General features: G+C 41.6%; 1 protein-coding gene across 5 annotated transcripts in view; it reads right to left on the bottom strand.

Annotated features, from left to right (window-relative positions):
- Window positions 1–17,268, bottom strand: part of TP53BP2 (tumor protein p53 binding protein 2) — a 136,223-nt gene that overhangs the window by 20,526 nt on the left and 98,429 nt on the right. For all 5 annotated transcript variants that reach the window (XM_088799129.1, XM_019716049.3, XM_019716050.3 and 2 more), the window contains 4 exons: window positions 13,325–13,472; window positions 6,956–7,069; window positions 3,280–3,362; window positions 162–263 (listed from right to left, as the gene is read on the bottom strand). In XM_088799129.1, the coding sequence (XP_088655255.1) occupies window positions 162–263; window positions 3,280–3,362; window positions 6,956–7,069; window positions 13,325–13,472 (447 nt within the window). The remainder of the gene's footprint in view (window positions 1–161; window positions 264–3,279; window positions 3,363–6,955; window positions 7,070–13,324; window positions 13,473–17,268) is intronic.

Here is a 17,268-nt window from a genome sequence, read left to right as displayed (position 1 = left end):
TAGCTAAGAGAAGAAAGCACCCCACAGCAGGTGGCTTCTGGGTTGAGAGCATCCGCTCCTACCTGTGAGGTGAGTGGCTTAATAATGAGAGCAGAAAGTAAACAGCTCTGCGCATACACCAACAGTGGTGGCCTGCTAGGGCTTTTAAAACAAGACATTACCTTAGTAGCCAGCATCTGCTGCTGGGCCTCAATCTGTTGCTGCTGGCGAGATGCCATTTCCTGAAGTTCTGCCAGAGTCAGATCCATCCTAGGACTATTAACCTACAAATAAAAAACACAACCAATCCACTTACTGTAAAATGCTCACAGAGATTTCTCCCTCAGAGGCCTATTTATATTATTTATAAGCTTCACTTGGACTAACATGACAAAATTATTTAGCCATTTTTCTTTCGTAACATTAAAGAGAGCGTTAATTTGTGTATTAATACCCCCCAACATTGACTTATTAAGATGTAAAACATACTACTAATATACAGACCATATTACTAACATACACACTTTTAAGTGGTAAATTTAAAATTAAATACTTTCAATAGTGACATAAATGGAACAATTTAGAATTACCTTGTTCTATAGTTAATTTATATTAAGAAAGTAGTGTTTGATCATATTAAACAGGATATTGGGGCACTGGCAGTAAACCCAAAATACAGTCATCAGAACAACCTTTAAAAATATGATACTAGCATTAAAAAAAAATTCAAGACACATTGGATCATCAGGCACAAAAAGCAAGATGCCCACTATCAAATATCTATTCAACATGGTCCTAGAGGTTCTAACCAGTGAAACAGAACAAGAAAAAGAAATAAATTGTATCCAGATTGGAAAGGAAGAAATTAAACTGTCTTTAACTTACAGACAACATAATCATCTATGAAGAAAATACTACGGAATCTAAAAATGCTACCAGAACTAATACATTAAGTAGCAAAATAGCACAACTGTATTTCTATATATTAGCAAAACCAGAAATTGGAAAAATAATTTAAAAATATCATTTACAATGGCATAAAAAAAACTAAGTACTTAGGAATAAATTTAACAGAAGATGTGCAAGGCCTACACATTGAAAATTTCAAAACACTGCTGAGAGAAAGACAACCTAAATAAATGGAGAGATATACACTGGAATTCACAAATTGTCAAGATGGCAATTCTTCCCAAACTGATCTATGGAGTCAACAGAATCCTAACCAAAATCCCAGTAGGATTTTTGTATAAATTGACAAGCAAATTCTAAAATTCCATAGGGAAATACAAAGGACCTAGAATAGCCAAAACAACTTTGAAAAGGATAAAGTTGGAATACACTACCTGACTTCAAGACTTACAATGTTTCAGTAACCAATATAGTGTGGTATTGACATCAAGAGAGAGACACAGATGAATGGAACAGAAGAGGACAAAAATAGACCCACACATACGTGGGGCAATTGATTTTAGACAAAGGTGCAGAGGCAATTGAGTGGAGAAAGAATAGTCTTTTCAACAAATACAGCTTGTACAACTGGACATCCACATACAAAAAAAGAACTTTAATTCTCACACCGCATGCAAATGTTAACTCAAAATGGATCATAAACTTCAGTGTAAAACTTAAAACTGCAAAACTTCTAAACTGACCAATTATACTTTATCAAAATTAAAAATAAGGGGCAGGCTGGAAAAAATATTTTCAAATCATATATCTAATCAAAGACTTGGATCCAGAATATGTAAAGAACTCTCAAATTCAGGAATAAGAAAGCAAAAAAGCCAAATAAAGAATAAAATGAGCAAAAGAAGGGGACAAAAAATAGAAAAAATGGACAAAAGAACTGAATACTTCACAAAAGAAGATACACAAAAGGCGAACAAACACATGAAAAGATACCCAATATTGTTAGCGATTGGAGAAATATAAATTATAACCACTATGTAATACCACTACACACCTACTAGACAGCCAAAATTAAAAGGATCGACCATAGCAAATATTGGCAAAGATGGAAAAACTGGAATTTTGGTGGCAATGCAAAATAAAACAATCACTTTGGAACATTTTGGCAACTTCTTAAAAAGTGAACATACCATATGACCCAGGCATTCCAACCATCAGTATTTACTCAAGAGAAATAAAAGCACTTGTCCACACAGTCTTGTACCCCAACATTCACAGCAGCTTGATATGGAGTAGCCCAAAACTGTAAACAACCCAAATGTCCATCAACAGCTGAGTGCATAAACAAACTGTAGGATATCCAGGCAATGAAATACCTCTCAACAATAAAAAGGAATTAACTATTGATATACACAACAAAATGGCTGAATCTCAAAATAATTATGCTGAGTGAATTCAGACAAAGAGAGTACATACTATACTGGATGATTCCACTTATGGAAAATTCCAGAAAATACAACAATTTATAGTGACAGAAAGTGAATTGGCTGGTGGTTCCTTGTGGATGGGGAGGGAGGCAAGAAGGGAAGGATAACAAAAGGCCACAAGGAAACTTTTGTGGGTGATGGGCATTTTCATTATCTTGGTTTTATGGTGATGGTTTCACCAGTGTCTACATTATGTCAAAATGTCTCAACCTGTGTACTTGAAATGTGTATAGTTTATTGTATGTCGATTATACTTCAATAAACAAACAAAAATACCCATTGAGGGGGAAAGACATAGTGTGTCAAGATGCACTCAACTCCTGTTAATGGCTAAGACCATTCTCGTCATCCTGTATCATCCTTTCATCACTACAAGAGAACTCTAAGATGAAAACAGAAATAAGAAGAATTTGAGGAAGGGTACAGGAGGAGCAAGATCTACTTTAGATAATCTGGATTCTAACATAAGTTCACTGTAGATTGGAGAAAGTTAACCTAGCTAATCCCCAACAGTATTAAAAATTATGAGCTCTGAAAAGAAATCGTATACAAGGCACCCCAGAGATATCTGGGGACATTCATATGCAATAGGAAGAGCGCTAATATATAATTTTCCATTTTTCTAGAAGCATTACAGCAACAAATAAAATCACCAAAAAACATCACCAAAAACGATCTTAAATTTGCTCCACATTTGTTTTGCTCTGAATTTGTGGTACAATAACACTGTAGAGATCACTGAAATTCATTGTTTCTACAAAAGAAATCTAAAATAACCTTTTAAAAAAAGGCCATCCTTAATAATCTACTGAACAACAAGGTAAAAAGGAAAGAGACTGAAAGATTAAAAGGCAGTAGCAGTGTGGTATATGCATGCATAGCATGGGTGAAAATGGCTACTTACCCCATTCTCCTTCCTTCGATGTTCACCGGGAACTTTTACACCATTTCTTTTTAAACCTGGATCCTGAGACCTTGGTCCACTCACTAGGCACAAAATTCAACACTATAAATTAATACCAGAGTTGACAGATACTGTAAGTACCAGTTCATTTCTGAGTTCTGTAATGATTGCCCTTCGATATTTTCAGTTGAAAGCTTACTTAAAATATTTTCTAATATCAATGGGATTAAGGTCTCATAATTCTGTGGGAAAACCTTCCTTGGAACCGTGCACAGTGAGCACTACAAAATGCCACAGACTAACTGTTCCCTAGGAAGCTGCATGATTCAGAGGAAGAAAAATGAACAAGATAAGTGTACCTCTGATTATGGGTAATTCAAACCGTTTGCTAGAGCAGCTCCTCCTAATTCTCCATTTAGCTAGTCTGTAGTGAAATCAGAAACAGTTTCACTGAAAGAATTCAGTGAAAATTAAATCAATCCATCCTTGTGCTCATTAACAGTGTTTGTAACTTCTATGGGAAGCAACTGAAAAATACAGCAAATGGTATTTTGAATATTTGGCTTGAGGGCATTTGGTGGTAATTCGTAAGTACTATGAAATATGTCCCCATTTAGTTAAGTAAAAAAATTTCTATAGTCTTAGTTTGGAAAAGTACTAACTGGAAAACACTGTACTCTGCTTTTTTTTTTTTTTTAATTTTTACACTTCTCTCTCATTAGAGTGTAAACTGACTAGTAAGTTCTTATCTTTTTTTTAAATAAATTTTATTGGGGAACAGTGTGCTTCTCCAGGGCCCATCAGCTCCAAGTCATTCTCCTTCAATCTAGCTCCAAGTCCAGTTGCCGTTTTCAATCTTAGTTGCAGGGGGCGCAGCCCACCATCCCATGTGGGAATTGAACTGGCAACCTTGTTGTTGAGAGTTCACTCTGTAACCAACTGAGCCATCCAGCCGCCCCTCCGGCAGCTCCTTGTCTTCAATCTAGTTGTGGAGGGCGCAGCTCACTGGCCCAAGTGGGACTCGAACCAGCAACCCTGTTGTTCAGAGCTCGCGTTCTAACCAACTGAGCCATCCAGCCACCCGTGTATTCTGCTTTTTGGCTAAGAATAATTTTCTAAGCCGAAAGATATGGGTCTCTCAGTACCACTTAAAGCGTAAGGGGAAAACAGTGTTAATTTAAACTGATATATCATAAGAAACAAATAATAACAAAGAATTTTTAAAACACATGAAATTAAGCTTATATTTGTACTTCCAGTAATCAGAAAAATTATTAAATTATTTCTCAGGAAATTTCTTTTGAATCAAACGTCTACTGTACCTGCCTTGAAGCTTAGCACCAATCCCCATACCAATAAATACGTTACCTTCAGAGCCAGGTATCACATTTATACCTAACTCTAGCATGTTAGCTTTATTTTTGAAATACTGTTCCATTCTCTGACACAATAGCTCGGGTAATCTGTCACAATATTTCTGCAAGAAAAATAAATCTATCATTTAAGAATAACTGCTTTCTTTGTTGCCTCAGAGAGAGCACCGAACCATCTTCTCCTTAGCATGTTCAGTTACATAATTAGAGTACAAGGCAAGGGATTTAAAAATAATTTCATATACATCCTGGATCCCCGGTTCTAGTTAAACCGGAAAAAAAAATAGGGCAATAGTCTCTTGTTTGAAAATCTAGAAGTCTACACCAAAAAGGCTAGCACCGTACTGAAGGACATTAAAAAGCAATCCTGTTTTATCCCAATTTAAACACTATGTGGCACTGCTGTTTTGTGACATGTGAAAACAGCTCCTTTATCTGCAGATTATATTTCTCACATTACAGACACACCGAAACTGCATATTGCACTATTGAGAGGCTGTTTAATAATTAACCCAGTGCTATGCTGGAGGATATTTGAACTGGTAGATGAACGGGTAAAATTCAACTCATTTATTAGAAAAGGATGTTTGCAGGAATGTAAACAGAGCACAAAATAAAAATAAGGTACAGATGTCAATTTAAAACTACAAAAAAAGGCTTAGGAAAAAATAAGTGCTTATTTAAATTAAACCGAAAGACACCAGTGATACTGAAAGGCATGTCAAACAGGCTGGTTGAGGTGATTCAAGTTCCACTCCTGGCTCTGTGTCTAGCTGTGTGGCCTCTGATAAGTCATTTAACCCCTAAGTATTAACACTTCTCATCTACAGAGTGGAAGAGGCCAGACTAAGTCAATTCTGTGGTCCCCACACTCTGAATTTAATAATTTCTAATTGCTGGGTACCATATGGATATTTATATTAAAGCAATAAAACTGAGATTTTTAACATCCAATAATTAACATCTATTACCTTCATTCTTACTCCCAAGAATTATATACTGAAGGCACAAACCCTCAACCCTCCATTTTAAAAGTTCCCCCATTTCCAGAAATACCTAGTAATCCTTCTTCGACCAATGGCTCCCCACTGAGAAGAGACCTTCCCACAGATCTGAGATCTGAAACTGCTAACTCTCCCACATCCTACAAGACCTTCTGGGTCCCAGGGATGGCTGTGTCCTTAATGTCTGGCGCTGCTTTCGGCCCATTATTTCTCCACCTTCAGGTATTACCTTCTACCCTCTCCTTACTGTCATCTGTAAACTCTGGTCACAGCCCTGGTCACCACCCCCTCACTCCTGTGTTCCCTCCACTCCGAGGCCTGCCTTCATTCTGGGTGACTTTCCTACCCCATAGCCAGCCTCGCGGCTCTGCGGCTTCCTGGTCCCCACTATAATTCAGGCTCATTTCATGGCCACGCTGGAACCACATCACCTAGAAGTGCTCTACCTCTGAAATCTTACTTTCAAACACTCTACTTTTGGACCATGATGTCCGCTCACCACGCCCCACACTGACCAGAGACTTGCAGTCTCTCATCCTGCCCACGCGCTCCCCGCAGCTGTGACGACATCCTGCCCATCTCCTCTGCGCCCCATCCCACCGACCTTCCACTGCATTGGTCTGGCCAAACCCCAACCTTAGGTCAATCCAAGCCCCTTCTCCTCTCACAACCCTCTGGGCTGGAGAAAAATCACCCGGTCTCATGGTCTGCGTGCTCTCACGTGGCCTCCGCAGGCCCCAGAGCCTGCCTTCCCCAGAGGGGCTCTCTCCTGCGCTCCACAGCGGCTCCCACCGCCACCCACCTCCATCATCACTTTCAGATGATTTCACCTCTGACTTCAGAGAAAACAAGTATTTTCAGAGAAGTCCCTCAACGTGCTCCCACGAATGCGCGCATGTATCTGCAGGCGCAGCAGTTTTCTTTCTGTCCTGTTACAATGGAGGTTCCCTCCTCTGCCTACGAGCAAGTCTCGCCGCCAGCGCTGAGGGAGCACCTTCCTAGTGACGGGCTCATCAAGTGTTCCCTCTCTTTCTTGTGTTTCAGCCTCCTGCTCTTCTGACTCCTTCCCAGCTGCATTAAAAACTATCGTCTTCAAACAAAACAAAACGGAACCATGCCCTTGTCTCCCCATGACTGGCAGGTCTCAGAAGAGTGGTCTCTCCTCACTGGTGTCACATCCTTACCTCATTCCCCCCTCACGTCACCTGGGCCCTGATCACACGCCACCTCTCCCCCAGGCCCTCCAATGCATGAAATCAAAGTTCAAATCTTTGTGGGGACTCATCCAATGCTACCTACCAATATCCCTGCCAGGGGGGCGTTCGTGACGAAGGAAGAAACGCACTTCACTCCTCTGACTTCCAAATCTCTGCAGAACATCAAACATCCGCTCATTATCAGCAACTGGACGTTCTAAAAGAAACAAACAGAAATCGCGTTATCTGCAGGTAAAAAGACAAACATATCGTGTACCATCGATCCTTCATGCAAATTATGCACTGTGAATGTAGGAGATACTGAGCATCTTAGATCACTGTTTTTCATGAAAAGAATCCTTATAAAATGAATTATCACAGATTTTCCACACATATGATCAGTGTCAAACATGGGTGGAGACCTGGAAAGAGGAATGGAGCTGGGCCGGCTTTTCGGGAGCTCAAGAGCATAATGCAGTGAGGCGCTTATGAGCCATTTAACCTCTGCGGGTTTCAAAAGTTCCTGTCACACAGGAAGGTCTCTGAGGTCCCTTCTAACTCTAATGGTTCTATGAATCTCTAAATATACAAACCAAAAATTTTGAAAACAACTTTCTAAATAGCCTAGTCTTACTGTCAGGCTATTTTTAAATCATAATTTTACTATGTTTTTTTTAAAAAAAGAAGTCACATGCTATCTCCACTCCAAGAGAGAGAACATTTCTAAACAAAAGGCTATTTACTGCACTGAAAATATACCTATTTGGCCATTTCAGTGAGACTGCCAGTTGTCAGAACTTTTCTAGAGAGGAAAAGGACTTGGCTAAATACCCTAATAGATGGGAATTTCAAGAGAAACAATGTATCTTGAGCTCCCCTCCAAAAACTTCCAATCTCAAGGGATCTGGATATAAAAAGAAACATACTGTCTGAGGATGCAATTCTTTAAATCCAAGAAACCCCAAGTAATGTATCATTTTTAACATAAGAATGCTGAAATAGCCTAAGAAAACTGAATGCACTTGTCAGTAATCAAAGACACTATCTAAGCACTTAAATAAACAACATGGGCAGAAAATGGAGCAGCCAAGCATTCAGCAGCCAATTTTGTGAACTAACCCTGAACTTAATCGGCCTGGTTGCAACAAACAGTGCAGTTCTGGTTCTATTTACAGTAACATAACATACTGTGTTGACACAGACACTCCTCTTCTACAAAACAGAAATTTTAATACCCTTCCCGCTCCCCCGCAAAGGAAACAACCATGTCTGAGGACTCATCTCCCCAAAAGAAATTCTGAGTAGACCATCCACCTCTCTCTCTCTCTGTCTCTGTCTCTGTCTCTGTCTCTGTCTCTCTATTTCAAGAGAAGTGAAGTGAAATCTCTGGGTTCCAGAAGCAGAGAGAAAACTCTTTGGAAGTAAAACAACTTCCAGCCCATCCTGGGTTGGACCTTCTTAAAAGGGCAGGAACCTCTTGTAAGGTCTAGGAGCGAAGGTCCTGATGGCCTGTGATGACAGAAGATCAGGCTTAGGCCTGCACTTGCTGAAATACACTTCAAAGGTCCTCAAAGCCCCCCACTAACACCCCACCTGCAACCACATCTCTCTCCTGCCCACAGCACCCGTGCCTCTGTGACTCTGAACATGCCCCTCCTGGCTGATAATCGCCCCCAGCAGCCCTCTGTCCTTCTGCAGAGGAGCACGTCCACCCATCACACTGTATTATGGGTGTCTGCTCAAACGCGCTTCTGCTTTAAGGCAGGAAACTTCATCTCTCTACCCCTCACAACCGAGTGTGGTTGCAAGCCCGTAAGAGGAACCCAGGGGATGGTCTCTGCGCAAACAAGTGAGTGGGTAGTAAGGAACTGGAGATGGCAAACAGCAGCCACGCATTTTCAAAGACTGTCCGTGAAAGAAAATGAGAAACATGAGAAGCTAACAAAATGGAAGTAATATACTTACTATTTTAGAAAAGGGGTGCGCTGGACTATTTATAGCAAAAAAAGAGTAGCTGAAAACATAATAGCTATTACTTACTGAGCGCTAACACTAAATGTGACAGGGCTACACTAAGCCCCCCTTCGAATATTATCTCCTGGAATCCTCACACCATCCTGAGATATACTCAATAATTATCCCAATTCTATAGCTAAAACACTTGAGGACTAAAGAGATTTAAAAAGCTTGCCTTAAATTATGAAGCTAGTAAACGACAGAGACAGCATTTTGATACCCAAGACCTTGCTCTTAATCACAACACCATACAAACAACCCTCAAATGAATGACGAATTCACCACAACCAATCAAAATCCCAAAAGAATTTTTCATAGAACCTTTGCAAAGAAAGTCTAAAATTTATCTGAAAAAGAAAATATACAAGAATAGCTCAGGTAATTTTTTTTTTTGAAAAAGCAGAAGAATGAAATAAGCACTTGCCTTAAAGATACCTAATATGTTATGAAACTATAGTAATTAAAACTGGTTCTGGGGCGGCCGGATGGCTCAGGTGGTTAGAGCGTGAGCTCTTAACAACCAAGTCGCCGGTTCATTTCCCACATGGGATGGTGGGCTGTGCCCCCTGCAACTAAGATTGAAAACAGCGACTGGACTTGGAGCTGAGCTGCGCCCTCCACAACTAGATTGAAGGACAATGACTTGGAGCTGATGGGCCCTGGAGAAACACACTGTTCCCCAATATTCCCCAACAGAAATAAAACAAACACACAAACAAACTGGTTCTGTCCTAAATAAGAAGATAAAACTAAAACAAACTGACTAAAGCTGAAAGAACATAACTTTATGTAAGATATGACATAGGATATGAAGTAATGTGTCACATCAATGAGGCAGAAACCCAACTATTCAATATGACACTTAAGAAGATTCACTATCCACTTGGGAAAAAATATTAAATCCCAAAAACACACTAGTCACAAATATTAATGAGGAAAGGGGCAGGAAGCGAGGGGAAGGGAGGAAAGGAAAAGACTTTAAAACTTGTAGTATGAGGGCCGGCCCGGTGGCTCAGGCGGTTAGAGCTCCGTGCTTCTAACTCCAAAGGCTGCCGGTTCGATTCCCACATGGGCCAGTGGGCTCTCAACCACAAGGTTGCCAGTTCAATTCCTCGAGTCCCGCAAGGGATGGTGGGCTCTGCCCCCTGCAACTAAGATTGAACACGGCACCTTGAGCTGAGCTGCCTCCCGGATGGCTCAGTTGTTGGTTGGAGCGCGGGCTCTCAACCACAAGGTTGCCAGTTCAATTCCTCGAATCCCGCAAGGAATGGTGGGCAGCGCCCCCTGCAACTAAAATTGAACATGGCACCTTGAGCTGAGCTGCCACTGAGCTCCCAGATGGCTCAGTTGGTTGGAGCCTGTCCTCTCAACCACAAGGTTGCCGGTTTGACTCCCGCAAGGAATGGTGGGCTGTGCCCCCTGCAACTAGCAACTGGCAACTGGACCTGGAGCTGAGCTGCGCCCTCCACAACTAAGACTGAAAGAACAACTTGAAGCTGAACAGAACCCTCCACAACTAAGATTGAAAGTACAACAATTTGACCCTTGTTCCCCAATAAAGTCCTGTTCCCCTTCCAAAAAAAAAAAAAAAAAAAAAAAAAAACTTGTAGTATGAAATAAAAGGAGAGTGTGTTTAAAGTCTTGGAGTAAGGAAAGGATTTTCCCACAAAAGTGCCTGAGGTCCAGAATAGAGCAGTTTTTGTTTTGTTTTGTTTAATGCCTACAAATCAAGAGGGAAAAGGCAAAAGCAAAAGGAAACATGAGCAAAGGCTATGGGAAAAAAAGATATATTTTTTTAAACAGAAACTCAAGTTGCCAATAACTTAATGAAAAAATGGGCAGCATCAGGTTAGCAAAAATTAATATATGATTATTTTTGTAAGAATAGCAATTTTTTTTTACATTCAATATTACTTTACATTCGTTTCAGGTGTACATCATAGTGGTTAGATATTTATATAATTTCTGAAGTGATCCCCTCGATCAGTGTAGTACCCACCTGGCATTCATTATACATAGTTTTTGCACCATTATTGACTATATTCTCTGTGCTGTAATTTACATTCCCGTGACTATTTTGTAACTACCAATTTGTAAAAAAAGTTAAAGTGTTATTGTATCAACTGTTGATAAGGGATACTATTAGAAATAACTGGTAGGAGTGCACACTTACATAGCGTCTGTTGAGGGAAATCTGGCAACATACACTTTAAAATGTGTGACGATTTAACTAAGCAGTTCCACTTCTGAAATGCTTCAAGTGATGGAGACGCTCCTGAAAGGATTTTTATTGCAGCATTTATAAAAACAAGAGTAGAATTCATTTAAATGTTTGTGAATAAAGAAATGATTAGATGCACTACGGTTGATGCAGACGATGGAAAATTATGATTAAAAATAATGCTGTAGATTTATACATACTAACTAATTTGAAAAGATCTCCAAGCTATGTTGTAAGGTAAAACAGTAAAGTGCAGGATATTCATATATATGACACTATTTACATAAAGAAGAAAATAGAGGAAGAGACAACCTACAAAACGATTTCTATAGTTATGTATAAATGCAGAGAAAAAGGTCTGAAAAGTTATCTGCTTAAATTATAAGCAATGACATCAGGCAATCAGGGGCTGGAGATGGGAAAGAGACTTCTATCCATATAATTTTCTCTTTTACAAAAAGAACACATCCAGGTGTTGTCATTTTTTTTTTTTTTTATTTAAAAAAATTAGAAGAAAATCCATTAAACACCATCCTCACACTGGTAAGGGTTCCTGAACTCAAGTGAGCAGGATATTAGTGAGAAGAGGGAATAGGTGGATTAATAGTTTCAAGAGTGTGAGCCTTGGAAAGAGGAAGAACACTCCTTCCTGTAAGGAAATCGGAAGAAAGGGTGGGCACACACTCAGAAAGACTCTAAGCACAGAGGAAGAAGACTGGGGAACTCTAATGAGTAGTTTCAGCCATCTCAGTAAAACATAAAGCAAGGTAGTTTGCTGAATGCAAGGAGGCGACCAGAAGCAGATAGAAGCTCATGTATTCATTCAGTAAAGATTTACTGAGCACCTACTGGAGACTAGGCACTGTCCCTGAACTGGGTGCAGCAATGAACAAGATAAGGAGAGTCTCTCTTCAGGGAGTTTACACTCTAGTGCATGTGTTTGGGGCTGCAAGGACTAAACAGGCAACAAACCAATCAATACGCACCAAAAAGAGTGACACGTGTTATGCAGAGGATTAAATCAGGATGATACAACAGAGACCTTAGCAAGATGCTCAGGAACCATCTCTGCAAGGAGGTAACATTTTAACTGAAATCCACGTGACCGGAAGGACCAGCAATGACAAGACGGAGGGAGAGCAACGCAGGTCATGGGAAGCTAGTTCCAATGGCTCTAAGGTGGGAAAGAGCTTAGTTTGGTTTATTCAGAAATATAAAAAAAGATGCAGAAGGGGGCAAGGAAGGAAATCGTACCAGATGAAAACAAACCTATAAGACTTCACAATCTAACATCAAGGGCTTGGATTTTATTCTAAGTAGAAAAAAAGCCACTCCAGAGTTTCAACAGGGAAGTCAAAGTATCCAATTTTCATTTAAAAAGGATTACTTGGGTTTCTTTATGCGAATGGCCTAATCCAGCTCCTACCTGCAGGTTAAGAGTAAGCAATTCCAGGTGCATGCAGAAGACATTCTAGAACACCCGCCTGCGGGAAAGTCAACCAAAGGTGCATAATAAGAGGACTTGCCTGGTAAGAAGTGAGCGCTCAGCTGAAGTCAGAGCTCACGAATGGTGTGACTCCAATTAACACAGTGTGTGACCTGGCGCCCCCAGAGGAGAAAAAGGAACAGTGGGAGTTCACCCAGGATGTAGAGGAACAAGGCAGAGCTTATGAAAAATTACTCCCACATCTACAAACTCCTAAGGGGCCAAAAAGAAACCAGGCTGTCCCATTTCAGAGACCCAAAGAACTACATAGGGAGGACTGATTTCAAGGTTAAAAGAATGCCTATGATTTCAACACTGCCTCCTCCAACACTGAATAGCTTAGCTTTTCCTAATAACCTTGAACAGCTTTCCCTAAAAACCTACAAAAACTTCGAGAGGGCAAAAACAAGCAGGATGCCTCAAATTTCTAATTAAGCAAAGCCTAAGCGTACAAAAAATACTTTCGGCACCATACATTTTACCGTAAACCCCCCAGAAGCTTCCCCCGGTATATGAGCTGCCTGTCCTTTGACCTTTCCTACTGTGGTGTCTTCATTGTGTTGCAGAGAAAGAAAACAGAAGAAAGACTTTACGTCACAGCAAAGCTGGATCAAGAACACCATCTCCTGATGGACACGCTAGTCTAGTTTCTCTGTGGATAAACACAAGCATCACACACGACCGTGTCTGCAAACCAGCAGTAAGAAAAGACGCAAGGACTAAAGCACAAGGTGGCCTGGGTCTCTCACCTGAGCCACACCACACTTCAGCCAAATGGCAGTCGCTCTCGCCAGGTTCTTTACACAAATCCACCACATCTCTGCACACTGTTTCTGGGGTAACTGGGACTTCTGTGAAGTGCTGCTCATTGTTGCTGAGGTACACCGTCAGAAACATCTGGAAACAAACAGAAACACAACAGTTATCAGTACCTTCCACACTGCTGATGGTCACTTTGTTCACCTACATTTCCTTCCCCAAACATTCTCAGTCAAGTGTTAACGTTCAGCAAAACAGTATGGCTGTCCTCTGGCCCAAGTGGGGGCAGGGACCCGGAGCTCTGCCGAGGGGACTCTGCCACCTCCAGGAGCAGGGCCTGCGGAGTCCTGGGGGAGCCCTGGAGTCCAGTCTAACTGGTTCACACTCAAGGTCAAATTAAATCTCTGACCTTTTATTTACGTGATTTGCTTACTAAATACTTGTCTAGTTGTTAGTGTGTTCCAGACCCAAACTCCAAACAGAGCTCCCTGTCAGTCTTGAGGGTAGTCAGGGGACAGCGAGCTAACATTCTCATCTATGCACAGCCTGTGTTTGGAAGGATACATGAGAACACAGCATCATACGCTCCTTCTGAAGGAAGATTGGGATGGGGGACAGGGGACAGAACTTGAAGGGAAATCTAATATTTATACCGGAAATCTAATAATCTAATAATCTAATATATTAGATTATTAAATCTAATAATACATGTGACTGTATTACCTAGTCAAAAAATTGTACTTTTAAAAGTCAAATGTTTTCATCAAATTAAAGGCCTACTTTAAAGTATAATACTTCATCAATAGGTCTGAGTAGAAATTATTAGCTGTTGTGCTAAAACACATGTGACCTTGTATATCAACATTCAGGCCAGCAGAGGGTTTAAATCTAAAACTCATTAACAACCTTTCTCCCAGTAAAAATAGACACTGTGTCTTAAGAACACTGCTACTAAAGAATTCACGTTTTCACACCTGTTAAATTACCAAAAAAAGTGTTTATTCCCAGTGCTGAAGAAACAGAGCAAAACAGCAAACAAACTGCCCATAGCGATGCCGGTCAGTAACCCCGTGTTCATTCAACTCAAAGAGTGAGATGAACGTGCACAAGAGGAGGTCAGTGGGCTCAGCCAGGGCAGGGGGATGGGGGGGTACGGTACTCGCTCCTTCTTGCACTAAACCCATGTTTTCTTAAGGGAATCCAAGTTCCATTTCTTGCCACCGAAGCTCTGTACTTGCAAAAACGTGTATAAAAGAAGTAATTCGAAACACAGAAGGTAACCCATTACAACTAGAAGGTAACCCAGAAAAATGACAACAGTGGATACTGTTGAAAAAATAAATACAACGAATGAAAAAAACCCCAAACTGCAGTTTCCCAGGATGAGCTCCGAAGCTTTTGAGCTAATGACAGCGGGTTTTGCACATTCTGACAAACCGGATTACATAAAGATACATAGTTCTAGGTCTCAACTTGGCCAACAAGGCAGCACTTTAAAACTGTTACAAAAAAATCATCAAGCCTTGAAAAAAATAACAAAGATGAACTAAGCTCACAGAATTCCCCCTGCCCATGCTCTGGCAAAATATACAGCACACTGAATGACAGAAACAAACAATTTACACTTTAGTATGAAACAGAACTTCTCTCTTCTATGCTCCCCACACACACCAAAACTGTCTTTGAGTTAAACACTTCAAAAATAATAACTGTTTCCCTTGTAAATATAAAACTTGGAGGTGTTAATATTAAATACAGGAATATTTAATATACAATCTATATACTAAACACACACTGTATCAACAAATAAAAGGCAATAAATAGCACCTTACCGCGTAATGTCATCTTTCAGAGTGCTTTCACATACATTATCTCAGATAAGCAACACAGGTGTTATTTTCTCTTTATAAATGGGGCGGGGGGCGGGGGAAGGCTCAGAGAAATGATCTACTTGGGTACTAATATGAGGCGTACAATTCTGTTCTTCTGATCCATCCTCTCCTCTTTCATGTCCTTATAGCAGAAGGATATCAGGAAAGGCTCTATTTAACCACAGTAACCCAAACTTTAATAGCGATTTGGCCTTTTACTTTCTGGAAAACAACAGCTTCGTTTATTAAAAGGGAGAATTACAAATAAGAATGAGAGATTCCGTTTCCCCCAAACACCCACAGGATTAACACTGGTGTGAATGGCAGGTGCACGAGTTGACCCCATTTCTACCCGTCCTGTGTGAAGATGAGCTCCGTGGTGATTTCACTAATTGCACTCAAGTCTTCCATGCTGGGCCAGCAAGGCGACATTGCTGCCGATTCTCTGGCAGCGGAGCTGGGTCCTAAAGCCAGGTTTGTTAATGATTAGACCACCTTAGGGAAGTAATGTCACCTCCCTGAATCTTAGCCTCCTCATCTTCAAAATAAGAGTCTTTAAATTCCCAAAGAGCTACCATTTATTTTAGGTGTTTATGAGGTGTCAGAGTAAAAGCCAAGGTCTTCACAACAGCCTACAAGTTGGAAGTTAGCGATTCAGGCATGAAGAGAGGACCTGAACGAAGGCAGAGGTAAGGAGGACAGAAAGAAAAGGGTAGATTAGATAGAAAAGACAGGAGCTGGTGACTAAATGAGAGTGCGGGGGCATAGAGGTGTGTGTGTGAACTGAACAATTCAACGATTAATGAGTGAGTTGGGGAAGATAGGCGGTTGCTTTGTTTTATGATTGTGATAATGTGATAAGGTAGGGAGGGGAAGGGCGAGGGAGTTAGGGTGATTAGCTGATTGCGATCTGCCCCGCCCCTTTTCCAGCCCCGCCCCTTTTCCAGCCCGGGTCTCCTTCGAAGCCCCTCCACTCTCTGGGCACCAGCGTCCTCCTGGGGGTGCCTCCTTCCCGGGTCAGCCTCCTGGTGGGCCCTGCGCGCTTTCTGTCCCTGTGCTTGCCATGCTCTTCCCCGTGGGCCACAAGCCTGGCTCCCTCGTGTCCTTCAGGTCTGGACTCCAATGCTGACTTCTCCATGAGGCCGTGCTGGCCGCCCCTCCCAAAACCCCACAGCACCCTCACACGTGCGTGCGCACACACACTGCCCTGCTTTATGTGTCTTCTCAGCACAGTCACCCACAGATGCACATGCTGTTTAGTTAACTTGTTTTGTTATCTGTCTTCCCTACTCGGACGCAAGCTCCACACAGCCCTGGGTTTTATCTGCCCAGTGTGGTATCCTCAGCACCTCGAACTGTGCCCGGTCTGTAAAAAGCGCACAGTGTGCTTCTGAATGAATAAATCCTGAAGCTACTGTTGCATTTTACAGATTCACCTCTGATTTATTTTCATGGGAAGTTTCGTTCTGCTATGAATAAGTGATATAGCACCCAGTAAAGAGCACAGCTAGAGACTCCGAGAAATCACAGAATGCGTGCTCTCATTTCCTGAGCTTCTATCGCGCTCCAGCCATCCTGCTTCTGTTTCAACATTCTTTCATTCATTCAACATTTACAGGCCATCTAGCTTATGGTCTAAGTCCTAATGGCGAGATAATCTTTACTAAATAGTGCATACAGCACACAGTACAAAATTCAAGGCAGAAGGCTGTGTGCAGAGGGCCAGCCAGCCCACAGGGAGGGAGGCAGGGCAATACATACCGCCGCTTAGCCCTTTCCCTGCGGGCCCCTCTGACTCCCCACTGGCAAACCCGACTAGCAGTCGCTAGGCATGGGAAGCCATTGGTGCAGAAGCCTGGGGCACAAAGCTGGGGGGTGGGGAAGGTGGCGAGTAGAGTGAATCTGGAGGGGCAAGCGGAAGAGGCTCAGGACCAGCCTTCCTCTCCGTCCTCATACTCCACGACCGCATCCGTGTCGTTAGAGGGGACTCGTCCGTAAGGATCCCAACCTTTGAGCACCAGCCCAGCTAAGGTCTGTCTGGGAGAACGTCCCCAGCGGAGGGA

This window comes from Rhinolophus sinicus, chromosome 6, assembly GCF_057876585.1.
Source record: "Rhinolophus sinicus isolate RSI-liver-muscle chromosome 6, RSI-T2T, whole genome shotgun sequence".
Taxonomy (NCBI): Eukaryota; Metazoa; Chordata; class Mammalia; order Chiroptera; family Rhinolophidae; genus Rhinolophus; species Rhinolophus sinicus.
This window is presented reverse-complemented; position numbering and strand designations above follow the sequence as displayed.